Source organism: Maylandia zebra, linkage group LG7 (genome assembly GCF_041146795.1).
Source record: "Maylandia zebra isolate NMK-2024a linkage group LG7, Mzebra_GT3a, whole genome shotgun sequence".
NCBI lineage: Eukaryota > Metazoa > Chordata > Actinopteri > Cichliformes > Cichlidae > Maylandia > Maylandia zebra.
This window is the reverse complement of record NC_135173.1, coordinates 50,715,939-50,737,213: the sequence shown is the minus strand read 5'-3', so window position 1 is coordinate 50,737,213 and position 21,275 is coordinate 50,715,939. Positions and strand designations below refer to the sequence as shown.

The 21,275-nt window shown below is 39.9% G+C and overlaps 1 protein-coding gene across 1 annotated transcript; it reads right to left on the bottom strand.

Annotated features, from left to right (window-relative positions):
- Window positions 1–974: 974 nt before the first annotated feature.
- LOC101463820 (uncharacterized) lies at window positions 975–20,558 on the bottom strand. The gene is made up of 50 exons (XM_012918744.3): window positions 20,516–20,558; window positions 19,520–19,665; window positions 19,310–19,422; window positions 18,902–19,035; window positions 18,235–18,458; window positions 18,051–18,157; window positions 17,860–17,978; window positions 17,612–17,747; window positions 17,346–17,428; window positions 17,113–17,232; window positions 16,903–17,004; window positions 16,669–16,827; window positions 16,486–16,568; window positions 16,152–16,293; window positions 16,014–16,058; window positions 15,761–15,928; window positions 14,743–14,862; window positions 14,532–14,642; window positions 14,416–14,448; window positions 12,940–13,077; window positions 12,661–12,807; window positions 12,404–12,538; window positions 12,118–12,275; window positions 11,818–11,968; window positions 11,668–11,722; window positions 11,470–11,536; window positions 11,082–11,215; window positions 10,950–10,993; window positions 10,645–10,818; window positions 10,369–10,523; window positions 10,135–10,248; window positions 9,911–10,026; window positions 9,380–9,534; window positions 7,858–8,063; window positions 7,591–7,768; window positions 7,276–7,500; window positions 6,957–7,126; window positions 6,808–6,878; window positions 5,659–5,759; window positions 5,428–5,547; window positions 5,160–5,297; window positions 4,912–5,066; window positions 4,686–4,785; window positions 4,319–4,554; window positions 3,694–3,877; window positions 3,324–3,572; window positions 3,036–3,215; window positions 2,838–2,894; window positions 2,083–2,225; window positions 975–1,997 (listed from the first exon to the last, which is right to left on the bottom strand). The coding sequence occupies exons 1-50, from the start codon at window positions 20,556–20,558 to the stop codon at window positions 1,953–1,955; spliced, it is 6,489 nt and encodes a 2,162-aa protein (XP_012774198.2). The 3' UTR covers window positions 975–1,952.
- Window positions 20,559–21,275: the final 717 nt, after the last annotated feature.

Genomic DNA, 21,275 nt, shown 5'->3' with positions numbered 1-21,275 from the left:
AATTCTTGCTTGTGACTCTACAGACGTACTGTAGTTGCACATGGTTGGCACAGACAACCAGGTATGAAAATATCTTGCAACCTGATCTCATCTCAATTTGTGCAGTTATGAGGTGCAGCTGGCCAAACATGGTACATCCTCAGGACAAAGGAAGCACAGTGCTACTGTTATACCACTGCTAATGCCTAAAGCTTTTGTTGAGCTTGCTTAAAAGAACAGGAAGGTAGAGTCAGGTGACCTGGCTGAAATCTGTCATTACAAGCCAATACGGTCAGATTCAGTGGACACGTCACTGCTTTTAACTTGTATTTTTCCTTATATGCTCTTGATGCAGATCAAATGTAAACACAGGTCACTGGATCTGCTTCCAGAGATGTGGCTGAACAGAAAAAGGGAATTTTGAATAAAAAGATCAGATTGAGTTTGGCTTGCAAAAGCATTTTTATGCAAAATGAGGACTGTGGATTTTGTCCCCTAACACTTTCATTTTTATTGCTTCATGAACAGAAAGAAACATTTCAATATCCAGTGATCATTTCCATGCATGCAAAATGTGAACCTGGCCTTTAACCAAAGGCGTGTCTTCAAGTCCTTGTGTAAACAAAAGAAAAAGGTCTTTCTTTGGCTGTGATGGTGGATGTAGTGGTTCACTTTGAGCCTGTTTGTCAGTCTGTGTTGCCTTTAAACTAGATTGTTGTAGTCATTAACAAAGGTGATGCTATTTAATGTTTCCTTCAGTTTTTGCACCAGTAAGCTTGATCTGTGTTCCCACACTTTGGTTGGCAAACTTTAACTTAATCAGTGGGAAACTATGGCTTACTAATGAGAGTTTTGAGTATTTTGTACTTAATTTCAGAGCATTATTGTGCAGAAGGGCTGTTTCCAAGACCAACGTGACTGTGTTAGTCGTTATTGTTTACTCCAAGTTTGGCTCTCAGCAATACAGTTTGGGTTGGTAACATTGGTTACACAAGTTTTATTTGGGGGGGGTTTCCTACACAGGGAGGGGGATACAGAAATGATCAGTGAGTAATTATTGAAGCAGAAAAAGAAACTTTGGTTTAGACTAGTGCCATATGTGCCACTGGGTTTTGGAAGTTTCACTTTTTAAATTGGTCGTTTCGGTGTAGTTACAAGATTTAAATAAGGGCTGAAAAACGATCAAAGTATTCTGAATTTTATTTTCTCATAAATAAAATTATTATTCTTTGTACGTAAGGACCACTGGTGCCATGGAATGTGGGATTACATTTTATGTACAGATCCTCAGCAGTTTCTTACCTTGGATGCCTCCATGAATGGAAACTGCAAAATTTGTCATTCAGGATTTATAAATTGTGCAACTTTATCGGTTTTCTGAATTCCTGGGTTCTTGTACTTTCTCATCTGTGGCTTTATTCTCATTATCTTTGGTTGTTGGTGCTTCATTTATGAGTTGCTCCGCAACAGATTTGTCCAAATGATTATTTACTGGAAACATGTCTAAAAAGGGTTTTTGAAGGATGTTTGTTTTTCATTTTGTAAAATATGTTTAAAAATAAAATAAAATAAAATTTTTGTGTTGCAGTGTACAGACATGAATAAACACTGGAAATAAAAACACGGTTGTTTGTTTTTATTTAAAAAAAAAAAAAAGAGAATAATTTGGCACTTTGCTATAAAATCTGCAAAACAGCAACTGGCTATATATCGACATCATTACTGCTGCATGTGGAAAAATGGGGAAATGTTATCTCACTATATTTTAATGGTATTAGCGTATCACAACATGTTGACTGGCAGCACTGATGTTTCTGGGTTCAAATCCACCAGCCAACTGAGGCTTTTCTGTGTGGAGTTTGCATGTTCTGTCTTGCCCTTTGAGAGCAGGGATAGTCTGCATTGTATAAAAATAACAAACTATGTTATTGATTTGCAAAAAATATCAGTGTTAATGTGAAAAGCTCGACGATTTATGTGTCCGATTCTCCTACGAAGTTGGGGTTGGTAAAGGCAGGCTGCAACACAAGAATGACATGAGTTTTTAGCACTGACATCAATACATTTGTTTATCCAACCATGACAGGCTAATTAAAAACTTACCACATCAATTCTACTGGTGCTTTTTGCTGGCAAGCTCAAGGTGCTCAGTTTATATCCACGCACACTGAAGACGTAGAACAGTCCAACTATTATGGCGACGACCACAATGACTGCAACGACGATGCCGGCTATCAGCCCTACGTCTGAGACAAACCAGCTCAGGTGAGATATTAACCTGCTAGAATCACTCCAATGTCTTACTTTGCTTATACCTATGCGATTGTATTTCAGTGACGCTTTACACTAAACCCTATTATTAGTATTCTAACATGTTCAATACTTGTGTAATAGTTGTGTCTGGATGTTAAATTGGCAACAAAGACAACATAAGGTTAAGGCAGATGGGGAAATTTTAGAGGAAATAAAACTTTAGTCTGTGTGTGGTACTAAATAAAATAAGTGGATCAGTACACTTGTTAATGATTGTGGCAGGGGACATTATTAACGGTTGCCATGAACAATGACCAACTTAGTAACTGAAATCCACACTTAAACCTGTAAGGCTGCAACAGGTGAAAAGTTGGGGAATTTCCAAAGTAGTTTTTTTTTTTTTGTCATCTGGGGACCACAAATGTCCCCAAAGTCTCAGAAATCCAAATGGGCGATTTTGCTCTACAAGGACTAGCTGATTTAGATCTGTTATTGTTGGGGGGTTTTTTTGTTTTGTTTTGTTTATTATTAAATGCATGGCTTAATTATTATTTGCTGACATGAAAACCAAGTTATATTGTAAAGCAACCATATTTGTCACTTACTGTTAGCTGGAGCTTCAGTGGGATAAATTGGATTTTTGTTCTCATCTGTTTGATAAACTGAAAGACAGATTTACAAAGAGCCTGTTATTCCGCTGCTTATCATTACCAAATTCAATAAGCGTTATTAAAGCTGCAGAAATTGCCTTACATCTGTGCTGCATTAAAATATCTAAAAAGGGAAATGGGAAAAATGCTTACACTGAGGGTGGCGGCAAGCAAAACTTTTCTTCTCCATGCAGTTGTTGTCATTCCAGCGTCCGTCTTTGTACATCTCCACACAGTTCTCGGCCATGTTCCCTGGGTGAAACGCTGAATTGGGCTCATTGGGAGCCCAGTTGAGGAAGCTTACAGAGGTCTCATCTGTCCAGGCCCAGCCAACTGCAGGTTTAAAAGAAAAGTTGATTCATTTTACTGAATTAAGCCCTGGTACAATAGCCCTGTGAAAGCAACGAGTCTCTCTCTTTTTCTTTCCATTTGTAAACTCACAGTTGTTATCCCTGGTAAGGCCAATCCAGAGGTTCATATTTTTGCTGTAGTTGAGGCTCTTGAGGAATTCTACCTCTGCTCTGCTGTGAATGGAGACCAGCTCCATCCTGCCTGCCTGGCAGTAGTGTTCAGAGTCCGGCCAAGAGAAGCCGACATCACCACTGTACACATAGTAACAGTACTTGCCATAGGGTATCGCAAAGCGCTGACACATCCCATCACCAGGGGCGGGAGTGGTTGGAGGTTTCTCTGAGACACAAGTGTTATTATTAAAGGTTATATAAATGAAAGCATATATAATTAGTCAGAAACTGACTAAAAGCAATTAAAAAGAAAGAAAAAAAAAGTTCAATTCTGATTGAGTTTGTACCTGAGGTTTTCTTGCAGATGTATGGTTTCTCTAGGTCACACTTGGTGTCATTCCAGGTCCCGTGGAACATCCTCGAAGCATGCATACTCACACAGCCCTCATCCTTAATGTTAGTGGGCTCTCCTGGTCCCCACTGAGTGAAAAAAACTGGCCAACCATCTGTCCACATGTAGGAGCCATCATCCTGCATCACAAGGCAACAACATATGATTAAATGTTTAGATTGTCATGGATCACACAGTGCCGTTAGACAAGCATCAAGGAAGTGACTCCAAGAGTGCAGAAAAAAACAAATACCAGTGAGAGAAGACAGAAGGTTTAAATCCACAACTGATTACTCAGTTGTTGTTTTTTTTAGTAGCTCTGGTAGTTTTTATATTAGAGATGTCTGCCTTTGATTCCTAGTTTAATTGAAATGCGTCTACTTTTTTAAAAGTAAATCTTCCTAGTAAAATTTTCTCAATACTTTTTATTAATGTAGGATCTTTACTTGCAATAAGGTGTTTTCACCTTCTATAATTAGTGCCTTTCCTGGAGTATTTTTCTTCTATTTGTAGCATATTTAATGCGAATTCTTCTGAATTCTACTTGGAACTAAACTTTTCTGTTTCTCTCTAAACAGCACCTTGCGCTTCAGTCCAATCCAGGCATCAGCTTTTCCCTGCAGGACCGCTCCAGCCACAAAGGCCTGGTCGTAGCTCATGTCGATGCTGGCCAGATTGCCTCCCTGATCCTTGCAGGCTGCCTGAGCTGCATCCCAGGTCGCTGGCTCCTCCACCAGTTTGTAACAGTTCAGGTACCATGAGATGTAGCCTGCTGGGCAGGGGCTCTTTGTGGGTGGAGGCGGCTGGATACTGCTTGCTAATATTTAGGGAGATTGACAAATACTTAATAAGAAGGTTTAAGCTAGCATGCATTTAAAATGTTTTTTGTAGTCTGTGAAATGCAATTGCATCTGAGCAGGAAGAATTATCTCTGGAGTGTTTACTAACATTTCTTTCTGGAGCAGACGAAGCTGTGATTGTTGTCGCAGTTGTCATCGTTCCATTTGCCAGTTAATAGGGGGCTATGAGTAATCGTCACACAGTTTTCCTGTTGAGCAAACCAAGAATAGTCAAGGCTAAATGTGTCCTTTCCCTGTTTATGAGCCCACAACTTTACAGTACTTTCCCATCTGCTTCACTCGATTAGTGATAATCTGAAGCAAAGTGTCCTCACCACTCCGTTCGCATTGTTGGGCTCTTTGTCATTCCAGTTGGTGTACAGAACTGGACTGACCCCATCACTCCAGGCGTACTGATTCTCCACCAAGAGATCTGACAGACCGATCCATGTGGGGAGCTCCAGGTCCCTCAGGTAACTAGCAACAAAGTCTGTAGGAGAGAACGGAAATGTAAAGAGCCGTCTCTGTGGAGGAAACCTCTGTTCTAATAATGTTTTGTTTAATGGTTATATGCTGAGCTTACCATTCTCATACTGGTCATCAATGACTGCCAAGTCTCCTCCTTGCTCCCTGCACCAACTTCGAGCATATGACCAGTTTCCTTTAATATCATTCTTTTTTCCTTTGAACATGAAGCACTTATTGTTGAAACGCAGCCAACCTACAGGGGAGGAGGAAAATCGTAATGAGTAATAAACAGAGAAAAAATACTCCAGCTGATGTGAAAGAACCAGCAGCATTAGTCAGCCTGTGTGATTTAACCAAATTTGTATTTAAACTGTGTATGTTACCTGCAGGACAGTTGCCCTCCCAGGGCTGTGTTGGTGGAGGCGGAGTGTGAATATCTCCGGGGAACTTCTTACATACGTAACCTGCTGAAGCCCGACCACAGTTGGCATCGTTCCATCCACCTTAGCAAGTCAGAGTATATTGCACGCATCATTATAGTTAAGTCATAAAGACACATTAGTTAAAAAATAGCGTATTTGATCTAAATTGTCAGTTGACAGAAGGTGCAGTACCTTGATGTCTGTTCATCTGCACGCACTGCTCCTCCCCGTTAGCATTGTTGGGCTCACCAGGAGCCCAGTGAGTGTATGTCATAGGGGAGTGGTCGACCCACCTGAGCACATAAAACAGAAATTTTACAGTTTTACATTAAAAGAAAAGATTTTCCTCATCTTCAAATCTGTTAAAGTATGTTGAATGTTTTTAACCAGTAGTAAATTAGTGAATTTGGTCTAAATTTACTAACCAGAGCAATGATAACAATGGTCACATATATGAACTCATAATCATCAGTGCGATATACCGACAGCAAAGCAAATTAGGTCAAACATAAGGGTACTAACAAAAATAACACAGCACAGATTGAATGCAAGTTTTTCTCTTTGTAATCAGTATGGCATTGTAGATAAGTGAGATAAAGATGAGTCAACATGTTCCGGTATGAGGGCAAACCTTTCCTTCATAATTTGATTCAAACTGTGGGATCTTTGAGGTTAGGGCAGCTGTTCTCTAAATAAATCAGGCGTTTCACGTGGTGTTCATCTAAGTTCATCTAATCAACGTCAATTGATGTTGATGAAGTTACTCCTGCTGTCCCACACGTGTAAATATGTGCATCATTCTCATTTTTTTTCTGCATACTGTGTGAGGTTGCAAATATTTATTGAAGTCAGATGATATAATCTGACTTATAGTCAGCTGTGGGCAACTTATAGTTTTTCCAATTTTATAGTACATAAAAGGAGAAAAAGTAAAATATATGAAAATCAATTTGTGAATTTGTAGGGCTCTGTGAGTGCCCAGCGCTGAATAAAGACACAAAGATGTTTTCTGTGGCAATTCTCATTGTGGGCTGATTTTTGTGTATAAATGTGACCAAAAAAACTAAAACATAGCAAACCAAAGACGGTAAAACTTTGCTATTTGTAATACAGCCCTGGCTTATGCAAATTTTGTTCTGACATTTTCTCTCCCCCTCCCCTGGACCCTCAGCATGAAGTCCTGATCTGTTACATTAAATATCAGTTTTAAGGACATGAAATATCCCTAAATATTGTGAAATGGAAACTCTGCTGATCAGAACTATGAAAAAAGAAAATGACACAAAAAAGATTTGTTTAACATTTCTTTGCTTTGGTGCAATTGCTTAGAAACATACTTACACGTATTGTCCATCTACTGTGCCAAACATCCTCATGCCAATCCAGGCTGCAGTAACCTTTCCTGTCCCCACCTGAAACAGCAGCAAGACTTATCACTCATTTTTCCACAGTAAATAATCTCTAATGAAGTTAAAGATGAAAAAGCATACCATGCTGTTAACATATGCTTGTTCTTCTCTGTTTAGGATGGACACAAGTCTGGCTTTCTCTGCATAGCACCGTGTGAAAGCTGTGTGGAAGTCCACTATGTCAGTGTCATTGTAGTAATAGCAGATGTTTTTGTTCTTCCTCCAGCCGGGGTTCGAGCCACAATCGGGAGCTGAAGTTTGAAACGTTAGGAAAAAACAAACACTCAGACATTGTGAGGGTTTGTGAGGGTCTGAATTCATATAAAAATTGCTCTATCCTTAAGGGAAGCAAATTCATGACTTGATCCCTCTGTAGAGAAACGACAGGTGCCTTAGTTACCTGGTTCAGGTGATGGGGGCCTAGGGGGAAGGATGGGATCCTTTCCTTTAGTAATCTTGCATATCCAATCCTGATGAGCGTCACAGTTGAGATCATTCCACAACGAGTAGGTGCCATTCGCGTTGCTCACCATCTCTACACAGTCCTCCCGACCCTCGTGATTGTTTGGCTCCCCGTCACCCCAGTTGGTGTGGGACAGAGGCGTGCCATCGCTCCAAGAATATCCTGCAATAAGGGAGGAGTTGTTTTTAGGTTTATTCTTTATTTGGCTTCCATTTAACCGGGTCCAGTCTGCAATACATATATTTTGCTCACCTCCTTCTATTGGGTTGCTCCTGAGACCAATCCACTTGGTAGTGCCTTTGCTGTACAGAGCAAGAAACTCTTCTTCCTCCTGAGTGTGGATGCTGGCCAGATTACCACCTCTGGCGATACAGTCCTCAAGCGCTGCTTCCCAGCTCTTCTTCAAGGACCAGTCCACGTTGTGGAAGAGCTGCAATAAATCACCCCTGGAAAATGAATAACTGACCTTCTCTTGCAGATAATCACACTTTTAGATGTTTAACTTTGAGCTGTTATTACCTTATAACAGTGCCTGAAATGGGGTTTGGCTGTCCAGCCAGCAGCACAGCCCTGTGCAGGAGGAACAGTCGGGGCCTTGGTGGGCGGGCTGATGTCAGGTCTGTATTTTTCACATACGAAGGCATATTTGTCCAAGCACTGCTTGTCATCCCAGAAACCACCAACCTGACCCGTTGTCATAGCCACACAAGTACCACCACCGTTATCTAAAAACAGAAAGAGATTTTGGTTTCTTGTGTTTATTATTAATAATAATAACAATAAGAAAAAACTAAACTACACAATTCTGGAGAAATTGGGGTGGGATTGTTGTTACTGGCGGGCTCGTTTTGTAGTTTGCCTCTGGTGCAGCAAAAAAGTTGGAGGTAAAAGAGGTTGGCTAACAAAGCTGAAGTGAGATGGCTTATAAACCCATGGCTAGCTTTTTTAATAGGCAAACTGTACTGTACCTCAGATAGCAGCTACTCTGTACCTAATGGAATTGCTCAGTGTTTGGAAGAATTTCAGTCCTACAAGTTTGTTTGTTTGTTTTTCAAAGTGTAGTCACCTTCACCTCAGAGACATTTTATTTTTTTAAAATATTTTTTTGGCTTTATTCAGTAAAAGGACTAGATGTTACAATCCCTGACAATGCATTGCTTTTGATGGAGAAAATCTTGGGGGATGGCTGCTATGAGGAAAAGCAGCCCAGAAACTTTACCAGCGGCACATATTGTTGTGTGCCTCAAGTTTCGTTCTTTTTACCCAAGCTAATCTGCCATTTTTCCTTGGTTAGGTTTAGGGATTAGAGATCTGATCTAAATTATTAAAATTTGGGACACATGATCAGTAGTGGACCTTGGATTCATCGGGCGTTTTGGCCATTATCACTGGACACCCTCATCCAAGGAGGCCCTGCCAGGGCTGATCAGGCCCCAGAGTGTGTCACTGGTTTATGTTAAAATTGTTATTTCGCTTCTTCTTTTACCTGTTTAGTTTTCTACAGTTTATTCTATTTCTTCAAAGGGACAGAAAAGGTGATAGAGAGGAGTAAGAGAAGTAAGTAAGATAAGATTGGAGAGAGCAGAGAGGAGGGCCGGAAGGGGGGCGCCCGATCTGGCTTCCCACACTTCCCCACCAGATTGGGCTGTACTATCTATCAGCCTAACTATCAGCCGTGCAGCATATGGTCGCCTGCTCATCCAACTGAGCTAAACCAGCCCACCTCAGCGACATTTACCTTGTTGTTGTAAAGTTGTCCCTCTGAAATAATTTTGTAAACAGGAAAATGTTTACAGTTTTCTGTCTAAGATGAGGAGAAAAAAATCTGAAATATGTGTTGATGTGTATTACACAATATATACCAAAACAAATCATCGTGAAAAATGTCCCATGCTGTTCTCAAAGCCACAACCTTCAACATACAAAGCAGAGGTGAGAGAAAGCTGGTTCTCCATTCAAAGTCAATGGGACCAAAAAAAGTGAAATATTTCAGAAATGCAGCAGCTAGCCAGCTTTATGTAGGTCAGTGTTAGGTCAGTACCTGGCTGGTTCCTGTCCCAGTGAGTAAAGCTGAGAGATGAACCATCATCCCAAATGTAGTCCACCCCTCCACCTGCCCCCCCACGAGCACGCAGGCCAATCCACCAAAAACCAGTCTTTCCTGACAGCGCCGCTGTAAAATGTGACTGCTCATAGCTGCAGGAAAACGGAACAAAGAGATGATAATGACAAACAGACAATAATGTACAAAAAAGACTATTGGAGTGCACAACCTCAGCTGGAAAAATTGCCCCTATACAAGTGGAGCAATTTTAAAAAAAATCTAAAATTTTGAAATTATTTGGATTCCGGGGGGGGGGGGGGAATTATGAAATATTCTGTGAATCACAGGGGAGGAAAATTCTTCTTCATGAGTTTTTCAGAGATAAGAGTGTTGTTGAGTGACACTGGATTATAGCACCATAAGTATAGGCTAAGATTTTATGTATCATCCAGATACATAAAATCCAGAATCTGTAGTTTTGCAATAATAAGCATCCTTATATCACCCTCAGACAGACATGTGACTCACATGTCTCCAATATGCAGCAAGACGGCATCCTGCTCCTCACAGAAGGCCTTAGCATCAGACCAGCTCCTAGTCGTCTCCTCCATCCAGTAGCAGGAGTAGCGATATGCTTCCCAGCCCTGACACACACATTAAACACCTTATTACACATCTGGCATTGTCACTTCTGCAGTGTGAGGTTAAACTTGAAAAGGCAGAGAAATGTGACAAGTCGATGTTTGTCGCACCTGAGGACATCCGTACACAGTGGGCTGTACAGAAGGCAGTGGGTAATGTGCTTTGGGCATTTTGCAGATGTATGTATTGAGTTCTGTGCAGGTCACGTCGTTCCATCGGCCAGACTGAAGGAAAATTAGTATGATCAATCAATCAATCAATTATGATTGATGTCAAAAAGACCACAACTGACTACAAAGATCACTTTATTTGCTTTCACCAGTGAGGGTTTTCAGGTTTCTCACCTGGTGCAACATCTCGACACAGTCCTCACTGAACCCATCATGGTTGTTGGGTTCCCCTGGAGCCCAGTAGGTGAATGTTGTTATGTGTTGATCAGACCATGAGAACAAGCCAGCATAAAACAGGTCATTTAGACCAATCCAGACGTCACTGGTGGCTGTGAAGGACAAATAAATATCAAGTTTAAATCAAGTGTGACTTAAGAATGTAAAAGGCTTTTCTAAACCTTTAACATCTACTTTAGTTTAAACACAGAGAAAATAAGTGTAAATCCATACCCATGTACAGGTAGCCTTCCAGCCAGCTCTGCTCTGTCATGGAGAGGATGGAGACAAGTTCAGCACCCAGAGCCCTGCAGCTGCTCTGAGCATCATGCCACGTCTTTTTGTCTCCAAAAGGTTTGTAGCAGAAGTCCCCAAACTCAAACCAGTCAGGTCCGGAGCATCTCAGCTCTGTGGGAGAGAGTGGAAAGAGAAACGGCAGAATAACAACACAGAACAGATTAACTCATAAAATCATCATTACTTCTTCAAAAAGTGGAAGCTGAAAGAAATTAAGAGGTTCTAACTGCATGTCAACTTACCTCCATCTGCAAAAAAGTAAGACACAGCATAGTTTCCATCATATCTGTTGAAAGTAAAGGCATTGAATCAGCCTCTCGGGACTGCCCCGCTACTAAAAAACAAAACAAGAACTAAGAAACTCATCTACTCACTGCCGTGAGGTAATGCCATTCCTCGTGGATCCAGGGTAGAAGTTCTGTCCGTCAGCTTTTAGCAAAGTGCAGTCTCCTCCAATCTCATTCAGCACCACTCCAGCATGGATAGCTGCTGCACAGATGTTTGAGTCCTGTTTAAGAAAGAAGAGAGAGGTAATGCATGCACAGACACAAACATTCTGGCAATGGTACGTACTGATGTGCCGGCCTGCAGGAGTCGGACTAGTTGTGCAACCTCTGTTGGGTCTAGGTATCAATGGTGATACCGACACTAATTAACAACCTCTGTTACTTAACTGACCATATCAATATCCCAGAAGTTTAAGTGACGTGATGCTATACTCTAATTAAAAAGTGTTCTTTTATTTATTTATTTTTTACGTACCCCTCGATACAATGTAGTGCCATACACTGTGTAACCAGCTTTGGCACAGTCTGCTGGACAGTGGACACTGAAAGACATGAAAATTAGTGTAGAAATGTGTGACTAATAATCCAAAGAACAATGACACAAAGAGCTACAAATTCAACTTTATTACAGTATATTTGTTAAAAAAAAGATGAAAAATATATTTTTACTTACGTCATTTTATCATTAGCAAAGTTGAAGTTGGGCTTGCTGGCACATGTAACTGCATCTGTTGAACAACCGATATTTTATAATGACAAACCATATAAATTTAGATTTGTATTTGAAAAAAGGTTTAATCTGGAGTTAAGTCAGTTTCCTTACAGTCTGGCGTGCATCCTAACACCTCAAACCGAAGGCCTGCCTGACTGCTGAACTCCACTGGAAGGATGCGGATGAACTGAGCTGACACAGGCGTCCCCAGCAGCTGAGTCTCAGCAGTGTTTCTGTCTGTTGCTCCTGGTAAAATCTGGAACTGAATGAGAGAAATAGAAAATTGTTATCATGGATATTTAAACAGATAAACCTGTCCAAGAGCTCCCAAGTGTGGCTTTGAACAGTCTTGATGTCTGGCAGGTGGTAGACCACAAAGTCGCTATGCAGTTTCATGCAATTCTTACTCACATCCCCATCAGCTGGGTAGTCAGTCCAGGTCAATCCATTCATACTGTGCTGAATCTTAAATTTGGTCACCCAGTGGTCATTCTGTGGGCAACCCTGAATCACAATCCCCGTCACTTTTCTGGTCTCACCAAGGTTTACCTGAATCCAGCTTGAAGCAGCTGTAAGAGGACAGAGACAGGGTAGAAGATAGGACCTTTGTTGTGCCAAAACCCAGAACCCCAACCTCAAGTTTTAACTAACAATTCAAATATTATTACACATGTGTGATCCCTGGGTTGGTGCATACCATTTCCTGATGGCATCCAGCAGGAATTTCCATTCAGACGAGCTTTGTTTGGAGTGAAGGAGCCAATGGAGGAGGAAGCAGAGAGCATGGCATCTGAGATGTTGCCATGTTCAAGACCCAAGCCATGCAGGCACACTGAGCATTCAAAGCACAAAAGCATGAAGCCGGAATTGCACTAACTCAAGATAAATATGTAATACTACAGTAAACATTAGCACTGATTATAAAATGTTTAGAGAAACCGATGGAGAAGTTACCTTTTTGTTCACAGCTGTAGATGAGCTCAAGATATTTGGAAACAGTGGGGCAGGGATCTGGGTCCACATTGGCATACGCAAAGCAGAACGGAAGGTTGTCACACATTTTTCTGTACTTAGGAAGGATGCCGCCTACTGTGCAGTTGCCTAGAATATAGTAATATCAATATTTACTTAATTAATTTGATTTACATTGATACATACCTGCAGATAAAGTTTTCAAAAAATCACTGAATCAAATACACATCATCAATATATGTTGTAACAAATGTGCAGCACCACTTTCTGAGCCATCGAAGTGTGGACAGATGTCGGCATTCTGTCGTCCGTAGAAAGCAGACCGGATGTTAATCACACTTTCCTGTGGACAATGAAGGACAGCAGCGGAGCCCTGGCATACCAGTGCAGTCAGAAAGCCTACAATAAAAAGTTGATGCGTTATTCCAGTGCAAAAATAATATATATTATAGATGAGGGTAGAATAATTAGCCTAAACATGAAAATTTCCCAAGTACCTTTAAACAGAGCAAGGAATTTTTAACACAGCTTTTCCAAATATTCTAGTATTAATTTGGAGACTTACAATTTTTTTACTTTGCACATAGAAAAAAAAAATTTCACCAAAGCCAAAAAATTATTAGCCTCCCTTATGCCAATAGTCAGTTTTGCATTTTTTTTTTTCATTGGATAACAGCCTGCAGTCATTTGTTGTAGTTTTCAGCAGGTCTCACACGTCTCCTGAGTGATTCCAGTCCATTCTCTCAACCTCCCGCAGATTCGATGGTCTTCTTTCATGGCTTTTCAGTTCACCCCACAAATTTCCAAGATGTTCCAAGTCAGGGCTTTGTGAAGGGCAGTCAGTAACGTCCACTTTGGTCTTCTGGAGGTTGTTCTTCACCAGGAGTGATGTACGTTTTGAGTCATTGTCAGTGTTCTTAAGGTTGTAAACCTCTCCCTTCTTTCTCTAAATACAATCAGTGTCTCTGTGGGCAAAGAGCTCTAGTTTCATGTCATCTGACCAAAGGGTATGCGTCCAGTGTGCATAACCTTTCTCCAGGTTGTCTATAGTATACTTCAGTCCAGCTTAAACTTATCTTTTCTGCAGAAGAGGAGTTTTTCTTGGTCTGTAACCTCACAGTCCCTTCCTGTGTAGAGTTCTAGTGATTGTCCTTTTCAAGATTATAATTCCTGACTTGGCTGAGTTATTCATTAGTGTCTTTGCAGTTATTCTGGGGTAGACATATTTCTCATTCTTTGAAATCTTTCACTTTCTACATCTGCCAGGTGTGGCTCTCTTTGATTTTCTTTATACTAGTTCTCACTCCAGTTCTTGAAACTTTAGAAATGCTGTGATAACTATATCCATCTCCTGCTTTGTGAGCAGTGACAATTCTTTTTCTCAAGTCTGAACTGATTTCTTTTTTTTTCCAGGTGACAACTGAGACAGCAGTTTTTTTATATTGTGTGTAAATTGGAAGATAAACCTCAGTTTTTACTTGATTTTACAAACTTTAAGCATTGAAAATTTACAGCACATCATTGCACGGCAGTGGTTTGTGCTATTAGTCAGTAAAGGGGTTAGTTTTTCCACTGCGGTCATTTTTGGTTTTTCTGTAATAATTCTGTTATTATGTGCAAACTGAAATTATTTATGCTTTTTAAAGAAAACTAGTATGTTTAGATCTCAATCTCTTGCTCTGTTAACCAACTGTATCTTTTTATTGTTTCAAATTAACACTGAGGTATCACTGTTACCATCATGAGGTGGAGGTGGCTCAGGTGTTCTTCCTGGAAAAAGTAAACATCTATCAGAAATCTGAAAATTGTCAAATTCTTATTTTCCAAGCATCATCTGGATCATCATTTCTCACCTCTCCGCTTGCAGATATATCCTCTCTTGTACTCACAGTTGTCATCATTCCAGTAGCCATTGTTTATGAGCATACTCAGACAGTCTTCGCCATAATAGTCATCTGGGTTCCCTGTGAGAAAAGACGAGCATATTTTTCACTTTAGTTTTTGTTTTTAGTCTTTAGTTTTAAGTCTGTAAGTATTTATAAAGCATCAGATTTGGCCTTTAACCTGCATTCCAGTGGATGAATCTGAACGGAGAGCCGTCTGTCCATTCCCAACCACCTTCAGTCATGGAGTCATGACCCCCCATCCACATAGAGATCCCAGTGGGACTCTGCTGGATTAAAGCTGAGAGGATATTTTAAAAAAGCAGCAAATTATAGCAGGTTGAGATTATTAATAGATCTAAAGAAATAAGAAACAGTCAAATGTGAAGATAAAGATAAAACACCAGACTAATGAGCAAAGTTCTAGGCCCTTTTCACTCCTTGGTTGCAGTTATGTGTGCTTTGTTGCACCGGCCACACCCAAAAGTGGGAGTGTACCTGTATACCTAGTCAGTCTTTGAAGATGATTTACAGTATTTAGGGGAGAAAAAGTCTCCAGTGCCCACTAGTGGTAGCATTGAAAAAGACATCACTAGTTACACCGCTCCAAAATTCTACAATACATGAAAGCGACACAATCTCCAAACTGCAAAATTTTTCAAGCATAAATTTCAAGCAAATATCTGCACATATCAGCTCTGAAACACCTACAAACTGAAAAGTGAGAAGTTGACTGAGAAATTGAGAAAAGCAGTTAAAATATGTCGTCTAAAATAAAAATAAAAAAAATCACATTTAGCATATTATTACACTGAAATATGATTAAAAATGTCATATTTTCATATTTAGGAGCAACAGCACGATTCAATAGAATCCTTTAGCCCTCAAGGTATCAACCTATTTTAGCAACTTATATGAAAGAATGGGATCATTCACAGCCCCTTTTTATTTCATACAGTTACAGTTCATTCAGTTTTTTATCTGTAACATGCGTTCTGTAATCTTCCTATGTAATGTATTGTAATGTATGTAATGTTTTTTAATCGTTTTAAAGCAGTTATGATATGTTAATGATGTATTATAGTATGATATGATTCTAATACCCAAATATTAATGAAGCAGGGCCTCTGTAACACTGTTTAACAACAAATGACCATCTTTTTCATCTGAACAGTGAAATAAAGATGTAAGGATCATACCCTGTATGAAGGTCTGTTCAAAGGGCTCAGTGATACTGAGTAGATCTCCTCCCTGATTGACGCAGTCAGCTCGAGCCTCTGCCCATGTCCTCATCGACAGGTAGTTAAACAGGTAGCAGTAGTCATTGAAAGGATCAGCGGTCCAAGAACCGCATTTATCGTTCCAGCCTGTAACAAACACAGCTGCTCACACATTTGCATATTGAGATAAATGTATTTAATCATCATTTGTCAGTGTAGCTTAAAGCCTGACCTGGTCCAGATGTTGGAGGCTGGGGAGGAGGCCCTTGTCCCTTGGCTACAGAAATACGAAACAAGGAATAACTCTAAATATAAACTCAGTATATAAAATTAATTCAGGAAGAGGCAAAAATGAATGCATTTATCACACCTTTTTTGCAGATATAATCCCTTGTGGCTGTGCAGAAGTCATCATTGAGTTTTCCAGGATCATTGTGAGTCGTTCCTGTGATGTGCATACAGTCTTCATTCATCCAGTTGTCAGGCTGGTCTGCCGCCCATGGGAGAAAATCCTGAGATCAGAAGAAACCGTGAGTATTTTCATGTGTAATATTTTGACACCGTAAAATATTATGAAGGATAGAGGATAGTCTCAAGTTTTTTAGGTTTGTGATGAATGTTTTCACACTTTTACACAGTATAAGAAAATAGGTTAGAAATACAAGTTTTGGTGCCATATAGGTTGCTCTGGCTTTGCCACTTACTGCAGGTGTTCCATCGGTGTATACGAACTGGTTTTCAACATTAATGTCATTCAAACCCACCCAGGCTGCCCCTGGCATGTGAGCTATCAAAATGTCAAGACAAAAGCACATCAGCATTGATAGAGTGTGTTAATGAAATACTTCACTTTAGTCATAGTTTGATTTGTACTCTTAGTAACTCACCAATCAGGAAACTCAGCTCTTCCTCTGTGTGGAAGCTGGCCAAGTGACCCTGCTCTCTGGTACAGTGTGCTTCAGCATCTTGCCAGTTTTTCACCATCTTGGTCTCAAAGTAATAGCAGAAGTCCCCATACAACAAGTATCCAGTGTCACAGTGGGAATCTAAAGCAAATCAACAGTTATCAGTAAAGGTGTGGTCTGACCGCAAGGAAAGAGAGAATGTGAAGTTTGACTGACCAGGAGCTGAAGTTGGTTTCGGGTTCTGTCCCCCGGTCATCTCACAGATGTATCCCAGGCTCTTAAAGCAGTTGGTTGTTTCCCATTTGCCGTCATAATTTCCTGGATAAGAATGTTGAGAACGTTAATCGGTCTTGTAATAGCAGCCTCAATCTAATGACACGCGAAACGATTAGCTTAGGAACAGAGCAACAGAGCACCGATCCTTACCCGTAAAGATCTGTCCACAGTCCCAGAAGTTCTCAGTGTTTCTGGGCCAACCGGCACCATAGTTTGAGAAGGTTATTTCGGTTTTATCCACCCATTTGAAGTGGCCATCCTGGTCCTTATCTGGTAATGTTACATACATAAATAACTTTAGATTTTAGACAGCTTTCTCATTAATCGTGTATAAAATGGCAATGTCTTTTTCACATTTTCACGAGCACGAAATCATAGAGGACCTGATAAACCAATCCACATGTCAGGTATGTCCACTTGATGAAAGTCTGGGAGCTTCCCATTAATGAAATACTGTTCCTCTTGACTACACATGAAGAATGGAACAAACATGGCAAATGAGAATCACTGTGTGTAATCAAATACCTGAACTCACGAAGGCTAAATTCTTAACACAAGACTATGCACCTTATTATTATTTAGGAAGTTGGTAACACTATCATTGGTCAGAATAGTCTCACTTTGATTGGGAAATTTTCTTTTTCTTTACCTGTTTATAATCAGGAGGTGAGCCCCTATATCAGAACACTTTGTAAAAGCCTCGTGCCAGGTGGTCAAGAGATTGATATTACTGACCATCCAGTAACAACTGCCACCAAAGCTCTGCCAGCCAGCAGGGCAGACGGCTGCAGGTGAGAAGGGAAAACAAGAGTCGGAAATAGTGAGAGAAAAAAACAGAAACCAAATAAAATGCTTTCACAATGGTAAACCTTGTGTTTCCAAAACAATCAGTCTTACTATTCAGTGGACGTTTGCACATGTAAGGACGCTCGTGTCTGCAGACGTGGGACCTCCAGTCTCCAAATGAACTGGTTTCATCCTTGATCATTGCAATACAGCTGCCAACCTGAGTGTCACTGTTGGAAAATGCAAGATTTAGTCAATTAATATTGACTTTGAGAGTCTGTTTCAACAGTATGAAACCTTACATTGTGGGTTGACCTTCAGCCCAATTTGTGTAGCCCACTTGTGTAGCATCAGACCAGGCAAGCTGACTGTTCCCCACTTCCACTTGACATGAAATCTTGTTGCATTTCTGGAGAAAAAAAGGTCAAATTATCCATTTAGAAAGAAGTAAGTCTGTTTACTAATCCTACACTATGCCTCTCTTACCAGTGTAGAAAGCCCAATCCAGAGGTCAAGATGTGTTTCACCCATGTTTGACGTGACAAACTGGTTTTCTCCTGCTGAAGTAATGGACACCAGGTCTGCTCCATCCGCCACGCAGTCATGCCTAGCTGATGTCCAGCTCTTTCTTGTGTCTGATTTAAACTTGTAGCAGTTGGAGCCGTACGTCATCCACCCGTTAGCTAAGTCACACTGTGGGCTAGGATTTGCTGAGGAGGAAGGAAGAAAATATGTTTAAGCTGCTATAGCGAAGAATGATTTACGACGTGTCCTTAGGCACAGACCAAGCTCTGGCCACATCACACAGCCAGTGGTATGACATGTTTGGGGTGTTGCGCTCATGCTCATAGAATCAGGGTTACATTTAGTAACTACTGTTTTTTCAAGCCAATGGATGTTCAACACTCAGATTTTATTATGGTTACAACATACATGGTGACTAGGGAGATGTGAAGCAATTTTTTATATTGTATCGTTGGCCTGGTGTATAAACAACAATGTTAATACATCACGTAAATTTTGCACCACAATCCATTATATCAAATGATCACTGCATGCGATGTGTGCAAACCTTGTATAAATAAAACTGGATTGAACTGCGTGGCTAAAGAGGTGATCAAACCAATTCCCCCACTGTACTCTTTTCACTTACAGTTGATGTGTTTGCAGATGTATTTCCTCGTGTTATTGCAGTTTTCATCATTCCACTCTCCAAAGTTATAGCCTACCACCTGACCACAATCCTCATTATCATTCCAGTCATCAGGCTGGCCTGACATCCAGTGTCTGAAATAGGAGCGTAATGGATAATTATTATGGATAAAATTAAGAAAGATACCTTACATATCTTTCATTTATTTCTTAATGATCAGGTATTATGCTAATGACTTTCACGGCTTTCTGATATGCCCAACCATGGCGTTGACCCTCAAGTCCGATAAGGAAAAGCTCACCCACAAAGATGAGCACACGTGCAATGGAAGTTGTGTGAAAAAGAACCATGGTTACTAAATAAAATAAATAAGTTGGGCTTCACTAGAGTAGTAAACGCATTACATACGACAGATATTGTATAAAAGGACTCCCATCACTCCACTCCCAGACACCTTCCACGGTGCGGTCATTCAGGCCGAACCAGTAGATCTCTGAGCTGATTTGTGTCCTCACCCATAACTAGAAACAGGACATGAAAATATAAAACCAGAGAGTGAGAAATGATACAACATTATTTATGTAATCTCTGTAATGTCCCCCGTTTTTTGTTTCTCACCCGCTCATGAATGTCCTGAATGCTCATCAGGTTGCTGTTATGCTCCAGACAAAATTCATTTGCCTCCAACCATGACTTTGTATCAGTTGAAAAGAAGTAACATTTGTTCTCATACTCCCTCCAGCCTGACTGGCACTGGCTATGAGCTGAAAATATTGAAAGTTAGCATGTGAGGCAGCACATTTCCAGCCACATAGATATAATATGCTCCTTTTTGGTTTTGATGTAATACTACTTATGGGAGAAAATGATCTCTTCACTATGATCTCTCTCTGCATAGTCTGATGTTTAGATATTTACATTACTTCTCCACTTCAGGTGAATTTCTATAACGGCTTTTATTATAGAGACTGTGACTACTTTGCTGGGTTGATAAGTACACAACTTCCCCAGCTGATGAGCTGAACGCTGAATGCTCATCAATCATAAAAGTCGCATGACAGAGCTACAGTCTAGCCATGTCAGTCAGTTTGCACAAATCTTTGGGTAAATGTTTCACTTTAACAACTTTGCGCGTGATTTCCACGAATCCTTAATTAGTCAAGCAATCATAAAAAAGCACCGAATTCTAACCTAAACCTAACCATCAATTAATAAAGACTAAAAATTAAAAAAATAAATCAAGCTTCTGTGATATCTGCAGTTAAATATACTGCGCTAATGGAAGTAATTATTACATTTAGATTCGTAAGTGTCTTCCTGAGACTTCGGGTCACATGATCTTCTGCGCATCATGTTCTTCCAAAAGCTTTTTTTTAAACCAATGTTGCAAAACGTAATTATTATTCCTGCAGCCAGGTTACATCAGAAAACAGCAGTCCATATTTCTGATGTTTTGCTTTTTAAGATTATTTAAAAAAATCTCTGTTTTTCAAAATAAAAAACTGAATCATTACTTTCTGTGATTGGCTCATTTTTGGGGGTGAAAAGAGGAAAAATAAAAATAAGATTGTCAAACATACAATTTAAAAATGTAATTATAAGAGCCTGACTTACCTCCAGTAAGAACAGCAGCAAAGCTCAACAGCTTCAGAAGCATTCTTTGTCTGTTTGCTTTTTTAATTAATATTTTTGGTGTCTTAAGGAGTGCTTATGCACATCCTACTATTGCAAAGTCGTTTCTCTAACGTCCCCTGAGCTTGGCAGTGTATGTGTGAGTGAGTGATGTGAGTGATGTGCTCTAGCTCCAAGTATTGGCCCCTCTGAGAAGCTTTTCGTTGGTTTTCCTCTTTTCAGCAGTCTTCCAGGGTCCAAAGACTGAAAGTAGTAAAACAGATGTGACGGTCATTTAAAAACTGCAGCAGTCTGCTACTGTGTGTCAATAAAACCCAAGCCAATAAAAATGAATAAAAAATAAAGATGGGATTGATTTCACCATGTGGTATTAACCCCAACAACAACTATCAGTAATAAAAAATGTTTTTCAATTGAAAAACGAGATTTTTTTTTTCTAAGCCTATTTTTACATTATTTCATTTCAGACTGTTGTTAACTAAACTTTTTTTCTTGAATATTTTTAAAACATAAAACCCTGATTGCTCTTGTATGAGTAAAATGTCCTTGCTACTCAAATATCAAAAGTTTATCAGCAATTAATTTGATGTAACGGATTTGTGACATTGTCACAAAATAATTGGTCCAAACAGCATGTCAGGTAGGTTTCTCATAGTATATAAAAATGCAAACACATCAGTTTTGAGGTGTTTTTTTGTTTTGTTTTTTTACACAGAAAATCCAAAGTTTAGTGTGTAACCAG

Excerpts from the sequence above, each read along its gene's own strand:
- LOC101463820 (XM_012918744.3), bottom strand. The coding sequence starts at position 20,558 with ATGCTTCTGAAGCTGTTGAGCTTTGCTGCTGTTCTTACTGGAG. Across the intron at positions 3,573-3,693 it reads CATCTGCAAGAAAACCTCAG|AGAAACCTCCAACCACTCCC; the intron begins GTACAAACTCAA and ends CTTGTGTCTCAG. Across the intron at positions 2,226-2,837 it reads CACTGAAGCTCCAGCTAACA|ACGTAGGGCTGATAGCCGGC; the intron begins GTAAGTGACAAA and ends GGTTTGTCTCAG.